The sequence below is a fragment of the Pseudoliparis swirei genome, chromosome 4 (genome assembly GCF_029220125.1).
Source record: "Pseudoliparis swirei isolate HS2019 ecotype Mariana Trench chromosome 4, NWPU_hadal_v1, whole genome shotgun sequence".
Classification (NCBI taxonomy): domain Eukaryota; kingdom Metazoa; phylum Chordata; class Actinopteri; order Perciformes; family Liparidae; genus Pseudoliparis; species Pseudoliparis swirei.
In genome coordinates, this window is record NC_079391.1 from 2,222,045 (window position 1) to 2,239,047 (window position 17,003).

The 17,003-nt window shown below is 37.6% G+C and overlaps 1 protein-coding gene and 1 long non-coding RNA gene across 2 annotated transcripts in view; one reads left to right on the forward strand and one right to left on the reverse strand.

The window, feature by feature from the left end:
* Positions 1-1,224: 1,224 nt before the first annotated feature.
* Positions 1,225-3,153, forward strand: LOC130193114 (uncharacterized). Its single transcript, XR_008831514.1, has 2 exons — positions 1,225-2,125; positions 2,183-3,153. It is a non-coding gene; the product is annotated as an uncharacterized LOC130193114 (long non-coding RNA).
* Positions 3,154-3,487: 334 nt separating this feature from the next.
* slc6a2 (solute carrier family 6 member 2) overlaps positions 3,488-17,003 on the reverse strand; it is a 36,045-nt gene continuing 22,529 nt past the window's right edge. Inside the window, exons 8-15 of the mRNA XM_056413453.1 lie at positions 12,720-12,844; positions 12,223-12,335; positions 10,463-10,591; positions 9,529-9,628; positions 8,483-8,583; positions 6,559-6,726; positions 4,109-4,180; positions 3,488-3,677 (exon numbers count right to left, since the gene is read on the reverse strand). Coding sequence (XP_056269428.1) covers positions 3,654-3,677; positions 4,109-4,180; positions 6,559-6,726; positions 8,483-8,583; positions 9,529-9,628; positions 10,463-10,591; positions 12,223-12,335; positions 12,720-12,844 — 832 coding nt within the window. The 3' untranslated portion in view covers positions 3,488-3,653. The remainder of the gene's footprint in view (positions 3,678-4,108; positions 4,181-6,558; positions 6,727-8,482; positions 8,584-9,528; positions 9,629-10,462; positions 10,592-12,222; positions 12,336-12,719; positions 12,845-17,003) is intronic.

Here is a 17,003-nt window from a genome sequence, read left to right on the forward strand (position 1 = left end):
CCGGACGCCTTTGGCCCCAAGCTGAATCTATCTGATTGGCTACATTGTGTCTCATTTATGTCTTTAATATAGGCTAAACAGGGTTCTAATGCCGTGTTCAAGCAATTTCTTCGCGCGACGAGATCCCGCGCAAAGTCAACGTAGAGACGCGCGTGGTTACGATATATGCAACAATTTTACGGACGCCGCGTTTGGGGCGTTTTGGGCAACGCGAATTTCGCCACTAGTTGAAATATTTAAACTTTGAGGCGATAATTTCGCAACTCGGGCCAATCGGCTCTTGAGTTGCGTCATCGCTGTCCCGCCGTCGTTGAATCCGAACAAGATGGAGGACACGCGTATCGTTGCGGTTTGCGGGCAACCGGAGCTCTTTAATACCGCTTATGAGTACCTGACTCGCAGAGAATAAAACAGGCTCGGGTGATGTCATCTATAATTATATATATATGTATATTAATGTTATGAACCCAAACACGAGGGTGTTAGATGTTCAGGCGTGTGGGACGTCCTCAACAAGTAAGAAGCAGAACTAGTGGTTAGTCCTTCATGGTGGAGGAAGGACCCTATGAGACGTCATAGATCCCATCTGCCTGATGGATGGTGGAGGTCTGGATGGTGGAATATGCCGACTACCAACTCTTCATCCACTCTGTCGTATTCATTGTGCTGTTGCTGTGTTTTAATGTGTGTGTAATGATTCCTTCTGGTCACATGACATCTATGACACCTGTCCATCCTGGAGAGGGATCCTCCTCTGTTCTCTCCTCAAGGGTTCTGACCTTTTACCCTGAAGGGTTGTTTGGGAGTTGTTCCTGATCCGATGTGAGATCAAAGGTCAAAGGTCAGGGATGTCTATGTGTACAGATTGTAAAGCACTCTGAGACACATTTCTAATTTGTGAAAATGGGCTCCACAAATAAACTGAATTGAGATGATAACTGTTTCCACAGAGATAAGCCCCGCCCCTCTCTGAGATAAGCCCCGCCCCTCGCCGCATTAGACCCACCTCTTCTGGGCCAGAATGATTCGGCCCCATGGAGCCAGGTAGTGCATGAAATGCATATATCTTTCCACAGATATCATATTTTACAAATATTACTGGGTATATTCCATATTTACAAAACATAAATATTGAGAATTTGTAAAAATCAGAATTAGACAAGAGGGACCGATACCGGAACGTTCCAGAACAATAACATCAAATCAGAGGACTTCACGTGTGTGTGGGGTCGATGAAATTCTTTATTATCATAGTGTGAATACTTCAGACTTATTCATAGATAGTTGTCAATCACGTTCAACAGGACATTGGTATTGGACACAATATTTTTTGTCAACATAGTCCAGGAAAGCCGGGTCGCCCCGGGTTAGACTGAAGAATATTTGTTCTATTCATTTTAGCTATACATCAAACACCATTTTTATTACAGTGGACATTTAGGCTTAAAATACTTTACATTCACGTTTTGTTATAAACAATTTGATGAATACGAGATTATACATAACAAAAGAATATATTTTTTGTATATTGTCTAATATATTCCACATAAGTTTGATGTTTCTGTGGCTTTCCTCCTCGCAGTGAGGGCCTGTTTATAATGGATGTTTAAAATGTCACTAATAAATAAACTAGAAGTGCACATTGAAGGTTTTTTCACCTTTCCACCAGTTTCATGAACATCAGAACGGTTTTATAGTTCTCTGTAATCCTGCTGACACATTTAAGCATAACCTCCTCAAAATAAACCGGATGAGGTCATCAAAACAATCCTAACATATCGGCACTTCTAAAAGATATGTTTCAAATAAATATCCAGGGGCAGTTATCACACAGTGCAGTGGAAGAGGCATTCAACGGTGGTCACCCGTACACTGACAGCATCCTGTGTGGTTTCACACACACACACACACACACACACACAGAATCGCTCTCTTTCGGTCTCTTTGGAGGAAAAGCCTCTTATACTCCTCAGAAGCATTTAACAGACGTACATGTTTTAAGTAAAAGCTGAACAACAATAATAAAAAAACTAACAGTTACGCCATTTTTTAAATATATATATATATATATATATATATATATATATTCACCTTCAGTAAGCAGCCAGACTACATCCTGGACCAGGTTCTTCAGACTAGACCTGGACCAGATTATTAATTACCAGACTACATCCTGGACCAGGTTCAGCCTCCAGACTACATCCTGGACCAGGTTCAGCCTCCAGACTACATCCTGGACCAGATTAAGCAGCCAGACTACATCCTGGACCAGATTAAGCAGCCAGACTACATCCTGGACCAGGTTCAGCCTCCAGACTACATCCTGGACCAGGTTCAGCCTCCAGACTACATCCTGGACCAGATTAAGCAGCCCGACTACATCCTGGACCAGGTTCAGCCTCCAGACTACATCCTGGACCAGATTAAGCAGCCAGACTAAATCCTGGACCAGGTTCAGCCTCCAGACTACATCCTGGACCAGATTAAGCAGCCAGACTACATCCTGGACCAGGTTCAGCCTCCAGACTACATCCTGGACCAGATTAAGCAGCCAGACTACATCCTGGACCAGATTAAGCAGCCAGACTACATCCTGGACCAGGTTCAGCGTCCAGACTACATCCTGGACCTGGTTCAGCCTTCAGACGACATCCTGGACCAGGTTCAGCCTCCAGACTACATCCTGGACCAGATTAAGCAGCCAGACTACATCCTGGACCAGGTTCAGCCTCCAGACTACATCCTGGACCAGATTAAGCAACCAGACTACATCCTGGACCAGGTTGAGCCTCCAGACTACATCCTGGACCAGGTTCAGCCTCCAGACTACATCCTGGACCAGGTTGAGCCTCCAGACTACATCCTGGACCAGATTAAGCAGCCAGACTACATCCTGGACCAGGTTCAGCCTCCAGACTACATCCTGGACCAGGTTCAGCCTCAGTCCTTCTCTGGTATTTTAAGGCATGAGTTGGAGTCTGGAGGTGAATGAAAACCTGCCTCCATGTTTTTTAAAGCTTTGGAGTGACGCTTTATTCCTTTTTTTTGGGAACAGAATCTGACATGAAAGCATTTTATATACGACCTAAATATAATATAATCTTTGCTGCTTGACCTTGATGTGACCTCTAGCTGTTTGTAGATTTGGTTCCTGAGTCCTGAACACAGTTAATTCAATTGATGTTTATGGTTACGTGTGTCTCGCTTGATAAGGCACTGATAACAGAACGGCAAGAACAGAGACTTTCTTTCAATATCTATATAATAATAAATAAATAATAATAAGCTTTTAAGAATTATTTGGCTTCGGATTGTTTTGGTGTTCGTTTTTAGTTTCTGTTCCTCCCACAAGGTAAAATAGTCACACCACAAACTATACGACATCACACATACAGGCACGATGAATTAAAATGGAATATCAACAAAAGAAATACATACATTGCCCACTACAGGCGCCGCTCCGCTATGAACTGAAGCTGCTGAAGGATTCTGAGTTATGCTCATTTAATATTTTCAAATTAAAAGTGCTTAAAGCTCCTGCGGTCAATGAAGGCCTCGGGGGAGGCGGGAGGGGACTCGCTGAGCGAGGGAGGAGCCTGTTGACCACACAGGAAGTCCAAACACCAGATGAGGGGAATTCTGGGATGATGTCATCAAATGGCCAACCAATGCTTGAGCTGTAAAGAAAAAAGAAGAACAAAAAGAGTGTTTTATAGCTTAATGTCAAATGTATTTCATTCCATTTTAATTATATTCTTTCTCCCTCATTGACGGATAATGCTAATAAAGTAATTTATGATAGTTAATTTAAAAAGCCACTCTTTTTAAAGGAGCCCCCAATGTCTTGTCTCTGGTTTTTACCATTCCAATCTGACTGGTTAGAATCAAAGGATCGGCGGTTCGATCCCCGCCCTCGTTGACGTGTCCTTGAGCAAGACGCTTAACCCCGGGTTGCTCCCTGTAGTCGTGTCTAAGGTGTCTAGTTAAATTTAATAAAATGTGCAAAAGTAAATTCTCACAAACAAATTCAATGTGTTGAATTCGTTATTAATTTGCAACATCCATTTGAGTTGGTTCAAGTTTAAAAAGCACAAAGAAGTTTCCTCACCGTGAACTGCCGAATGTTCCCCTCAGCCACCAAATGATGCTCGTGCTCCGGAGTGATGCAATAGGCTATCCTCTGGAAGAGAAAATAAATAAATAAAATTTAAAAAATGTCACAACATTTCTCTCTAAACGAACCAGAAAACATTTTTCATTTTCATTTTAATAAAATACACTTTAATATGTATTATTATTATTTCCTTTCAGAAGAATATTGCAATGGTGAAGAGTGCATTTTGGAATTAACTATCATAAATGACAATATTAGCAATCTAATATAATTGGAATATGGAATATAATTGTATAATATATATAATATATGAAATATAATTATAGAATATACATAATATAATATATAATATATAGAATATAATTATAGAATATATATAATATAATATATGGAATATAATTATATAATATATATAATATATGGAATATAATTGCAACCAGTGGTTTAAAATGGAATAAAATACATTTGACATGAAGCTATAAAACACTCTTTTTTCTTCTTCTTCTTTTTTTACAGCTCAAGCATTGGTTGTCCATTTGATGACATCCCAGAATTGCCCTAAACTGGTGTTTGGACTTCCTGTGTGGTCAACAGGCTCCTCCCTCGCTCAGCGAGTCCACCCCCCCCCCCCCCCCCCATAGTAGCTTCGAGCATTTTTTATTTTAAAATATTAAACAAGCATAAAACTTAGAATCCTTCAGCAGCTTCAGCTCATAACAGAGCGGCGCCTCTAGAGGGCATTGTGTGTATTTAAAATATATATATAGGACTGTCTCAGAAAATTAGAATATTGTGATAAAGTTCTTTATTTTCTGTAATGCAATTTAAAAAACAAAAATGTCATGCATTCTGGATTCATTACAAATCAACTGAAATATTGCAAGCCTTTTATTCTTTTAATATTGCTGATTATGGCTTACAGCTTAAGAAAACTCTAAAATCCTATCTCATAAAATTTGAATATTTCCTCAGACCAAGTAAAAAAAAAGATTTATAACAGCAAAACAAAATCAAACATTTGAAAATGTGTTTCCAGGTGTTTCGAGTTAATTAGACGATTCAAGTGATTTGTTTAATACCCTACTAGTATACTTTTTCATGATATTCTAATATTTAGAGATAGGATATTTGAGTTTTCTTAAGCTGTAAGCCATAATCAGCAATATTAAAAGAATAAAAGGCTTGCAATATTTCAGTTGATTTGTAATGAATCCAGAATGCATGACATTTTTGTTTTTTTAATTGCATTACAGAAAATAAAGAACTTTATCACAATATTCTAATTTTCTGAGACAGTCCTGTATATAACATTTAAATGGCTCTGTGTTTATTTTTTCATTCTGCTGGCATCATATTCTGGGTGGCCGCTGCAGCTGCCGGTTCAAGGGCCATTTGTGGTTGCGTTGACTCACACTTTGTCAAATAAACCGGTGTTAGCCCGTTGTCATGACGCCCGCGTGCCGCCTGACGCTCCTCATCACTCCCGTTAACATCTGAGTCGCCCCATGCGGAGGTGTCGCCTCCAGCCGGGGGACCAAATTAATTTCCCCCCATCTGCTTCTTCTTAAAGCCACAGGGCGCGACTCCGACTTCACACGTCGTGGAATGTATCTGGAACTGTAAATATTCCACTTGTGTTTGATGTTTCTTTTCTTTGTGGCTTTAAACTGAGAGAACCTTAAACTGAGAGAACCGTAAACTGAGAGAACCTTAGACTGTGAGAACCGTAAACTGAGAGAAACTTAAACTGAGAGAACCTTAAACTGAGAGAACCGTAAACTGAGAGAACCTTAGACTGTGAGAACCTTAAACTGTGAGAAGATTAAACTGTGAGAACCGTAAACTGTGAGAACCTTAAACTGAGAGAACCTGAGACTGTGAGCACCTTAGACTGTGAGAACCTTAAACTGTGGGCACCTTAAAATGTGAGATCCTTAAACTGTGAGAACCGTAAACTGTTAGAACCTTAAACTGTGAGAACCTTAAACCGTTAGAACCTTAAACTGTGAGAAGATTAGACTGTGAGAACCCTAAACTGTGAGAACCTTAGACTGTGAGAACCTTAGACTGTGAGAAGATTAAACTGAGAGAACCGTAAACTGTGAGAACCTTAGTCTGTTAGAACCTAAAACTATCAGCAAATAATGGTTATTTCAAAGACTTGGTGGTTCTACGAAGAACCATCACCTACCGATGAACCATTTTGAAGGTTCTTTGAGACACCTTTATAGGTTCTTTGAAGAACCCTTTAAGGAAATGGTTCTTTAAAGAACCCTGGTTTGAAAGGTTCTTTGTGGATCCAGAAATGGTGCCTTAAAGAACACTTTTTTAAAGGTTCTTTAAGACACCTTCATAGGTTCTTTGAAGAACTATTTAAGGAAATGGTTCTTTAAAGAACCCTGGTTTGAAAGGGCAGACACACACACACACACACACTCACTGACCTGTTTGAATGTTCCTTTCACGCTGCAGAACTTATAGATGGCGTAGCCGGGGACGAACATCATGGAGGACATGGCCACGCCCCAGCCAACGATGTTGGCCCAGTTGGGGAAGACGTAGTCGTCGTACTTCAGGCCGGTTGATTTCACCGCGCTGGCTATCACGATGAACTGTGATGGAGAGAAGAGGGAGGAGTGATACATCGGTGTGTTGTAATGTTCAACAATATAATTGCGGTGCTCATGCATGGATGCCGCACAGTGAGGGTGAAGTGGAGTATAATTGGAGGGGTGTGGTGTGGCGTCATTATGTTTCTAGCACAATGCTGCATGATGAAAACACTCCACACAGAGGACACGTGTAATTGTTGCACACTATGAAGTTGCCCACTTTTTTCCAGGTGTGTACTTTTTTTTTTAGTCCAAAAGCGTGTCCATCGGAAGAGTAAATCATCTCGTATAGCAAAATGCATCTGTAAATAATGATCATTGTGACCTCCGCTCAGGAGGTTTTGTTGGCTTGTTTTTGTCTGCAGGATTACATTTTTAAAAATACTCGACCCCAATGTTCATGAAACTGGGAGGAAGGTTGAAACGTGGGCCGAGGAAGAAGCATCACATTTATGAAATGTATCTCCAAACGGTCACAAATGTGTACGACAGGATTTGCAAATCGAATATATAAGTATTAGTGTTGAGATACGGGGTCAGATCAGGCTCAATAATTTCAAATATAAACACAGACTCACAAATGCGCACAGAAAAAATCACTAATATATAAAATTTTACAAATACACGCAGAAATATTCACAAATACATCCTAATGCAGACGTCAATAAATAACGATTTATATAAATTTAAAGAAAATCACAAATATATTTATGCATTTCTATGTGGATTCGTCTATTTATTTGTGGATGTATATGTATTTGTTTGTGGATTTATATGTATTCATTTGTGGTTTTATATGTATATTTATTTGTGGATTTATATGTATATTTATTTGTGGATTTATATGTATTTATTTGTGGATTTATATGTATATTTATTTTTGGATCGCTTCATACAGATTTGGGTTTGTGAGTCTGCGTGGCTCAATCTGTAATTTTTTTTTTTACCATGGACCGATCTGTAGCCAATCGGATGTCATCCCGCCTCAAAAGAGGCGGGGCTTATCTCAGTGGCTCCCAGAGTCCCTCTGTGTGCATTTGCACTTATTTAGACTGATCTGACCTCATATTTAGAAACACTCCTAAATGCACTCATCAAAACCAGAATAAATATTAATATTTTACTCAAAAAGATTTTTTAACTTCATTTCACAGAGCTAATAATTTTCACTTCTTGTAATATCTAAATAAATGTTGACATTATTTTGCATGTGGTGTTGAGTATTGAGACTCTTCTCAGGGTCTCCACCTCCACACGGATCCACCGGTGCTGGTCTACATGGGACCAGCTGGTCTGAACCTGTAGATCAAAACCCTGTTGGCGGTTTTGGGATGTGAGGTATGCTGAATTTAAATGTTCAATAACCTTCTTTTACAGAGGGTTATCATATAAGCATTACCAAAGTAGTTTTGGCAGGTGTGTTTGGCAAATTGTATATGTTTGCAAATTGGAACGAGCATTTGTGAATACCCACTGCTGCACCCTGTGGTTGTGGCTGAATTACATTACTTTAATTCACTGAAGCTATTAATTCTAATCGGGATAACATTCAGATGTTATGATAAATAAATATCTGCACCACTGACACGCGAGCTAATGTAACTACTGCTCGACTGAACGATGATTCCATACGGCCGTAAAAAATAGTTTTAACTGTCTCGGATCAGACGTACATTATTATTATGATTATCCCTAAATAAACCAGCCAAATGAAAACGTATCAATGCATGAATTCTTTAGCGTGTGTTCCTCTCACCAGGAGAAACGCCGGGCTGACGAACTTCCAGCAGAGCCGCCAGTAAAGACCGGGCTTGAAGCCCATCATGCGCTCGATGTCTTCGCTGAAGCGGTCGACACCTGGAGCGAGAATGAAAAGGGTCGAAGGGTTAACGGGGAGAATAAAAGTACAACATGCAATACATGTAGTATGCACGTACATATACAGCTGCCCTCATCTATGTATTTGTTTCTTTGATTTAAAAAAAGGCTCAGACACACACAATTCTTAAATACTCTGACTTTATGTTTTGTCCTCTAGTCGTTGTGTCTATGTATTGTCTTTTTCTGATTTTTATTTTTATTTTTTATTATTATTATGCAGTCTCACTGGACTTAACCCAAATAATGCATTCCGGTACTCATAACCTTTTGATCATATTTTATGGTCTTGCGCTTCACAGTGTTTTTTTCCAAGCTGAATCCCCCCCAAAAAAGAGTTTTTAGTTTATATTATCACACGATTATTCTGCCAATTATCAAAGCAACCCAGCAACAACCTCCTGATGCCGATATTCTGATCTAAAGGATTGAATTTGTTACTGATGTTAAATATCTTGGCGTGATGCTGGATCAAAACTTGAATTGCAAGAAACACATAAAGAGAGCGGTTAAAACTATAAAATACAATTTGGTTAATTTTAAACATATAAGAAACTTATTTGTATGCACGCCATGATCCTTTCCCATGTGTCGTATTGCATTACATGTTACTGATGTAACTACTATAAAACCACTGGGATCCTTATATAAACAAACTCTTACAACATTGGATAAAAAAACATTGGATTTTCATTACTGTCGGATAGTGACACAATACAACCTGCTGAGCTTTGTGAGTTATAGACTATTTTCAAATGTGTACAGGGTCTATACAATTCCATGAGTGGGAAAGTACGTTTTTTTATTTTTTTTATTACCACAACCGATGACGTAATTGCGTCATTCAATTAGACTTCACGCTACAAATGGGAGTAAAACTAAATGAAGGCAATGCCAGAAAGTTGCAGTCGGGCGACATCGTACCGTAGAACCACGACACGCCGATGGCCTCGATCAACACGGCGAACAGGATGGACGTCCCGGCTGCGTACTTATCCAACAGGGTCAGCACGTAGATGCCTCCCTGGAGAGAGGACCAGAGGAGGAGGAGGTTAGACGGAGGGTAGATCTTCACCTCATTTCACGGGAAGTGAACGGCCTCTCGGCCTCTTTAAGCGTTGCCCCCGTCGGCATAGACCAGCCTGCGGATTCTGCAGCCACTGAGGGATTTTTATAAAATCCATCTTTTGATCTGTGTCCAGAGAGGTTTTCGTCTATATTCGTGCCACGTAACTAGCGTGGGCAAAGCATCGTCTATATTCGTGCCACGTGACTAGCGTGGGCAAAGCATCATCTACATTCGTGCCACGTGACTAGCGTGGGCAAAGCATCGTCTATATTCGTGCCACGTAACTAGCATGGGCAAAGAATCGTCTATAATGCGGTAATTCCATTTATCGGATAATGAAGAAGATGAAAACGACGTGAATTACGAACCTTTTTGACCCTAAAAGTCTGTTTCATGTGAAATCGGTAAGCGTTTCTCCGGGATCGAATGCGGACGGCAGGGTAAATTAAACATTTGGCTTTCTGGATACAACTTAAATAAACGTAAATTTTAATTTGTGTCATCTGAGTTTTTGATTATCTATTTGAGAGAGAGGTGAGTGTGAGTTTTTTCTGATGCTTTCCTATGTGCCGTTCAAAGTTCTCCTTTACCATGTTGTGGTATTTATTTTTACCACCAAATAAAAAATATTTCAATATATTCTGTTTTCAAGACAATTCTGTAGTAACAAAAAAGAAACCCAAAGCTTGATTTTGAGAGAAAACGTGATAAACAGGTATCGACATCGACAGGTATTATGTTGAAAGTACTTTATACGCGTGTGTCATTTTCATAAAATGTAATACTGACGTTGGTGATGCAGCAGAGGGCGATCAGGAACGTCCCGAAGGCCGTGGCGAAGGTGAAGACCTTCCTGTTCCTCTTGAGGAACTTGAAGTCATCCGACAGGCCGGTGATGACGGCCTCCATGCCGCCCATCTGGAGGACACACGGACACGTTGAGTAGAACACACACACACACACACATTACATTACAGTGTGTAATACTAACATGTCCTTCACTGTGTTTACTTTATAAATGATTGAGAGGATAACTCGAGTACTGAGAGATAAGAGAGGTCATTGACCTTAGTGAATCATGGACCAGATACGTGTTAAACTACAGCTGGAAACGTCAAACAAATACGTTTAAATACCTTTAAAGCAGAAATGTAGTTCACTGATAATCGTACCGCCTGTTTTGTAACAGCGGTTGCTTTTTACGCTCTTTATTGTGAGCAGTTGGAAATGAGTCTTTATGTTAGATCTGCCCTTTCCACCTTCATTTGTATGCTTCCTGTGTTTCAGTAATGTTTAAGTCAATCGTGAACCCTTAAATAATGGTGCCAGTTGTTTTATTTTGAAAATCAAGGTATCAAAGAGAAATGTTACAAACCACTTTACAAACTACAAACCATTGACGGGCTGGACCCCCAGTTCACTTGAGTATAAACGCCGACGCCATCGATATATATGAGTGTATTGAATGAAAACCTAACATGTAAATACTGTTGAATGATAAATAAACATTCAGGTTGACTATAACTTAAGCATATTTTAAGTTTCAAGGTTTTTATTTGCCATGTGTGCCCCTCGACCAACAGTCCAGATACATTGGAGATCTAGTGCAGGGCTCTCCGAGTCATTAGCAATAACACTGATTAAAAAAAGAAAGAGAATCTATCACAAAATTCTGAGTTGGCATCAGAAATAATTTGAAACTCAATATTTTTTACTTGGTATCTAAAAAAAAATATCGAGGAACTTTCTAAATGTTTGAGACTGTTTCGTTATTTTGAGAATGTTTCTCTGTCACACCGTGGTGAAGCTTGTCTTGTCTTGGGTTTTTGTCTCGTAACTTCCTGTTTTATTTTGAAGTCTAACTCTCCTCTCGTTTCAGGTCACTTGCCCTTCCTCATGTGTCACCGGTCTGATTGTCTCCCCTGATCCCTGATTGTTTCCACCTGTTCCCCATTACCCTCATGTGCTTATAGTCTGCGTCTTCCCTCTGTCCTGTGCCAAAGTGTTTCGTCTCATGGTCGTTAAACCAAAGCCACGTTCATAGCCGCCAAGCCTTTTTGTAAACCAAACCTCGAAAGAGCGATTTTTGTTGTAGTTTTCATAGTCCAGCTTTTTATTTCTTAGTACCTTGTTTAGCCTCCACCTCTTAGGAGAGTTTTTGTTTGGAATTATTAAACTGCTCACTGACGCCTCAGCATTTGAGTCCTGACATTCTCAATATTTTCAGTTTTTTCTTCTATTTGTATTTATTGTATTTTTTAAATATATATTTACACTTTGGGATTTTCTTTACCACAAATGGGGAAAGAACCAATTATGGGCACTTCATTGATAGTGATTTTTTACCTTAAAAACAATATTACAGTAAAACAGTATTGTTATGTCCTCCAATAGCATTGTAGTGTTGACATTTTGTATTTCAATGAGTGCCCTATGAAGGGTTAAACCACTATATATGTGTTTCATCGCTCAACTTGAGTCTTACGTTCTACCCGCTGAACACATGTCGTAATAAAAAATTATTATTATTATAAGTATGTGAGACTCACCGAGCTGTCGATGCCCAGAGTCAGCAACATGATGAAGAACAAGATCGCCCAGAAGGTCGAACCGGGCAACGTGGAAATTGCCTCGGGGTAGATGATGAACACCAATCCTGCCCCTGGACACACACACACACACACACACACACAGAGAAAAAAACACAAACACAGAAGAGTTATGGATTTCATAAAGTGAAAATGTGATTGCATGACCAAGAAATAAAGACACACAATCTACTCATATGATGCACAACAACAACAACAGCAGTGTTACTAGTGTGTTGTACTGATGGTACTAGTGTGTACATGTACAAGTGTGTTGTTGTGCTAGTGTGTTGTTGTACTGATGGTACTAGTGGTACTAGTGTGTTGTTGTACTAGTGTATTGTTGTACTAGTGTGTTGTTGTACTGATGGTACTAGTGTGTACATGTACTAGTGTGTTGTTGTACTGATGGTACTAGTGTGTACATGTACTAGTGGTACTCGTGTGTTGTTGTTTACCCTCCGTGGCCACGTCTTCTATCTTGACCCCGTGTTTGAACGCCATGTATCCGAGGACGGAGAAGATGGCGAAGCCCGAGAAGAAACTGGTGACGCAGTTCACAGTGGTAGTCAGGAGGGCGTCCCTAGAGAGAGAGAGACAGGTGTGTTTACATTATATATATATACATCAGTATATATATATATATATTAGTGCTGTGAAAAATAACGCGTTAACTCAAGTTAATTCAATTACAGGTTTAACTAGTTATTTTTTTTTAACGCATTTAACGCATGCGCAGAATGAGCTTCCAATCCGTCTGTTGTTGGTCGTCGGGACGAAAAAAAAGTCACTTGCAAAATGAGCTTCCAATCCACCACTTCAATCTGAACTCTGTCCGCTCTCATGCAGACGGTCTGTTCATCGGTAATGATCCTTCCGCAGGTTCACCTCCGGAAACCTTGTTACGACTTTTACTTCCTGTAGATCAGGGTCTCAACACGTCGATCGCGACCTGCCAGTCGATCGCGGCGTAGTGTCGGTAGATCGCATGACATTAAAAAGATTGGCCCGCCCCCTGACATGTTCTCTAGAGCACGTCTTTGTTCTTTTATTAAACTTAACGTCTGTTGTTGATCGTATCTCCACAGCAGCATGTCATCTCTGTCTCTTCGCGTTGCGTTAACACTTATCGATCTCCGTCTCGCGCGCCACAGAGCTCCGTGCGCGCGCATCGGGACCGAGCAAAAAAAAAGTCACTTGTCAATCTGTCCACCTGTCCGGGCCGGTGAGGTTTCAGCTTTGCAGCGGTGTCCCCGCCGTCCCTTTCATCACGGCCCAGTTCATGAAGAAAACCCACACAGTCAGTTTGCCTCAGCAGCTGCTAGAGGAAGACTAGAGGCCTTTAGATTGTATCATGGTGGAGTTAATGGTTGACAAACAAGAGAAACATGTTCTGTTTAACCCTCCTGTTACCTTTACATTTACTCACATATTTTACCCTCGGGGTCAATTTGACCCCAGCAATTAAAACCTCCAGAAAATTATTAGAATTAATATTGCTTCCCAAGTTTAAGTGTGAGGTACTTTATGTTTGTTTGTTGACTACCTAAATAGCCCTTTAAATAAATAAAAAAGTTGATATTTCTTATATGTTTGACACAGTGAAAAACAGCCTGGGGTCAAATTGACCCCAAAGAACACCGACATTAAACATTGAATGGGGTCAAATTGACCCGAAAGGTAACAGGAGGGTTAAACATTCTGTTTAGGATGAAGATGTATTAATGTTCCATATGGAAGAAAACTGCTAAATAACTGCTGAGTTGCAGCACCATTGTATAGAATAATGTATAAATGTATATATCCATCTTTTGTCATAAATCTCTATGTTCTCACAAAATATACCGAGAATATCGGTAATATGTGATTAATCATGATTAATCCACAAAAACCTGTGATTAACCCGATTAAAAATTGTAATAGTTTCACAGCCCTAATATATATATATATATATAGAGAGAGAGAGACAGGTGTGTTTACATTATATATATACATCAGTATATATATATATATATATATATATATATATATATATATATATATATATATATAGAGAGAGAGAGAGACAGGTGTGTTTACATTATATATATACATCAGTATATATATATATATATAGAGAGAGAGAGAGAGAGACAGGTGTGTTTACATTATATACTGTATATACATCAGTATATATATATGTATATATAGAGAGAGAGAGAGAGAGAGAGACAGGTGTGTTTACATTATATATATACATCAGTATATATATATACAGGACTGTCTCAGAAAATTAGAATATTGTGATGAAGTTCTTTATTTTCTGTAATGCAATTAAAAAAACAAAAATGTCATGCATTCTGGATTCATTACAAATCAACTGAAATATTGCAAGCCTTTTATTCTTTTAATATTGCTGATTATGGCTTACAGCTTAAGAAAACTCTAAAATCCTATCTCATAAAATTTTAATATTTCCTCAGACCAAGTAAAAAAAAAGATTTATAACAGCTGAGTGTTTGTCTAAGGCTCAGGAAACCTTGCAGGTGTTTCGAGTTAATTAGACAATTCAAGTGATTTGTTTAATACCCTACTAGTATACTTTTTCATGATATTCTAATATTTAGAGATAGGATATTTGAGTTTTCTTAAGCTGTAAGCCATAATCAGCAATAAATCAGAATAAAAGGCTTGCAATATTTCAGTTGATTTGTAATGAATCCAGAATGCATGACATTTTTGTTTTTTTAATTGCATTGCAGAAAATAAAGAACTTCATCACAATATTCTACTTTTCTGAGACAGTCCTGTATATAGAGAGAGAGAGAGAGACAGGTGTGTTTACATTATATATATATACATCAGTATATATATATATATATATATATATATATAGAGAGAGAGACAGGTGTGTTTACATTATATATATACATCAGTATATATATATATATATATAGAGAGAGAGAGAGAGACAGGTGTGTTTACATTATATATATACATCAGTATATATATATATATATAGAGAGAGAGAGAGACAGGTGTGTTTACATTATATATATACATCAGTATATATATATAGAGAGAGAGAGAGAGAGAGACAGGTGTGTTTACATTATATACTGTATATACATCAGTATATATATATATATATATAGAGAGAGAGAGAGAGACAGGTGTGTTTACATAATATATATACATCAGTATATATATATATATAGAGAGAGAGAGAGACAGGTGTGTTTACATTATATATATACATCAGTATATATATATATATATAGAGAGAGAGACAGGTGTGTTTACATTATATATATACATCAGTATATATATATATATAGAGAGAGAGAGAGACAGGCGTGTTTACATTATATATACACATCAGTATATATATATATATATATATATATATAGAGAGAGACAGGTGTGTTTACATTATATATATACATCAGTATATATATATATATAGAGAGAGAGAGAGAGAGACAGGTGTGTTTACATTATATACTGTATATACATCAGTATATATATATATATATATATAGAGAGAGAGACAGGTGTGTTTACATAATATATATACATCAGTATATATATATATATAGAGAGAGAGAGAGACAGGTGTGTTTACATTATATATATACATCAGTATATATATATATATATAGAGAGAGAGACAGGTGTGTTTACATTATATATATACATCAGTATATATATATATAGAGAGAGAGAGAGAGAGACAGGCGTGTTTACATAATATATATACATAAATATATATATATATATAGAGAGAGAGACAGGCGTGTTTACATAATATATATACATAAATATATATATATATAGAGAGAGACAGGTGTGTTTACATTATATATATACATCAGTATATATATATATATATAGAGAGAGAGAGAGACAGGTGTGTTTACATAATATTTATACATCAGTATATATATATATATAGAGAGAGAGAGACAGGTGTGTTTACATTATATATATACATCAGTATATATATATATATATATATATATATAGAGAGAGAGAGAGACAGGTGTGTTTACATAATATTTATACATCAGTATATATATATATATAGAGAGAGAGAGAGACAGGTGTGTTTACATTATATATATACATCAGTATATATATATATATATATAGAGAGAGAGAGAGACAGGTGTGTTTACATTATATATATACATCAGTATATATATATATATATATAGAGAGAGAGAAAGGTGTGTTTACATTATATATATACATCAGTATATATATATATATATAGAGAGAGAGAGAGAGAGACAGGCGTGTTTACATAATATATATACATAAATATATATATATATAGAGAGAGAGAGACAGGCGTGTTTACATAATATATATACATAAATATATATATATATAGAGAGAGAGACAGGTGTGTTTACATTATATATATACATCAGTATATATATATATATATAGAGAGAGAGAGACAGGTGTGTTTACATTATATATATACATCAGTATATATATATATATATAGAGAGAGAGAGAGACAGGTGTGTTTACATAATATTTATACATCAGTATATATATATATATATAGAGAGAGAGAGAGAGACAGGCATGTTTACATAATATATATACATAAATATATATATATATATATAGAGAGAGAGACAGGTGAGTTTACATTATATATATACATCAGTATATATATATATATATATATATATATAGAGAGAGAGAGAGAGAGAGAGAGAGGTGTGTTTACATTATATATATACATC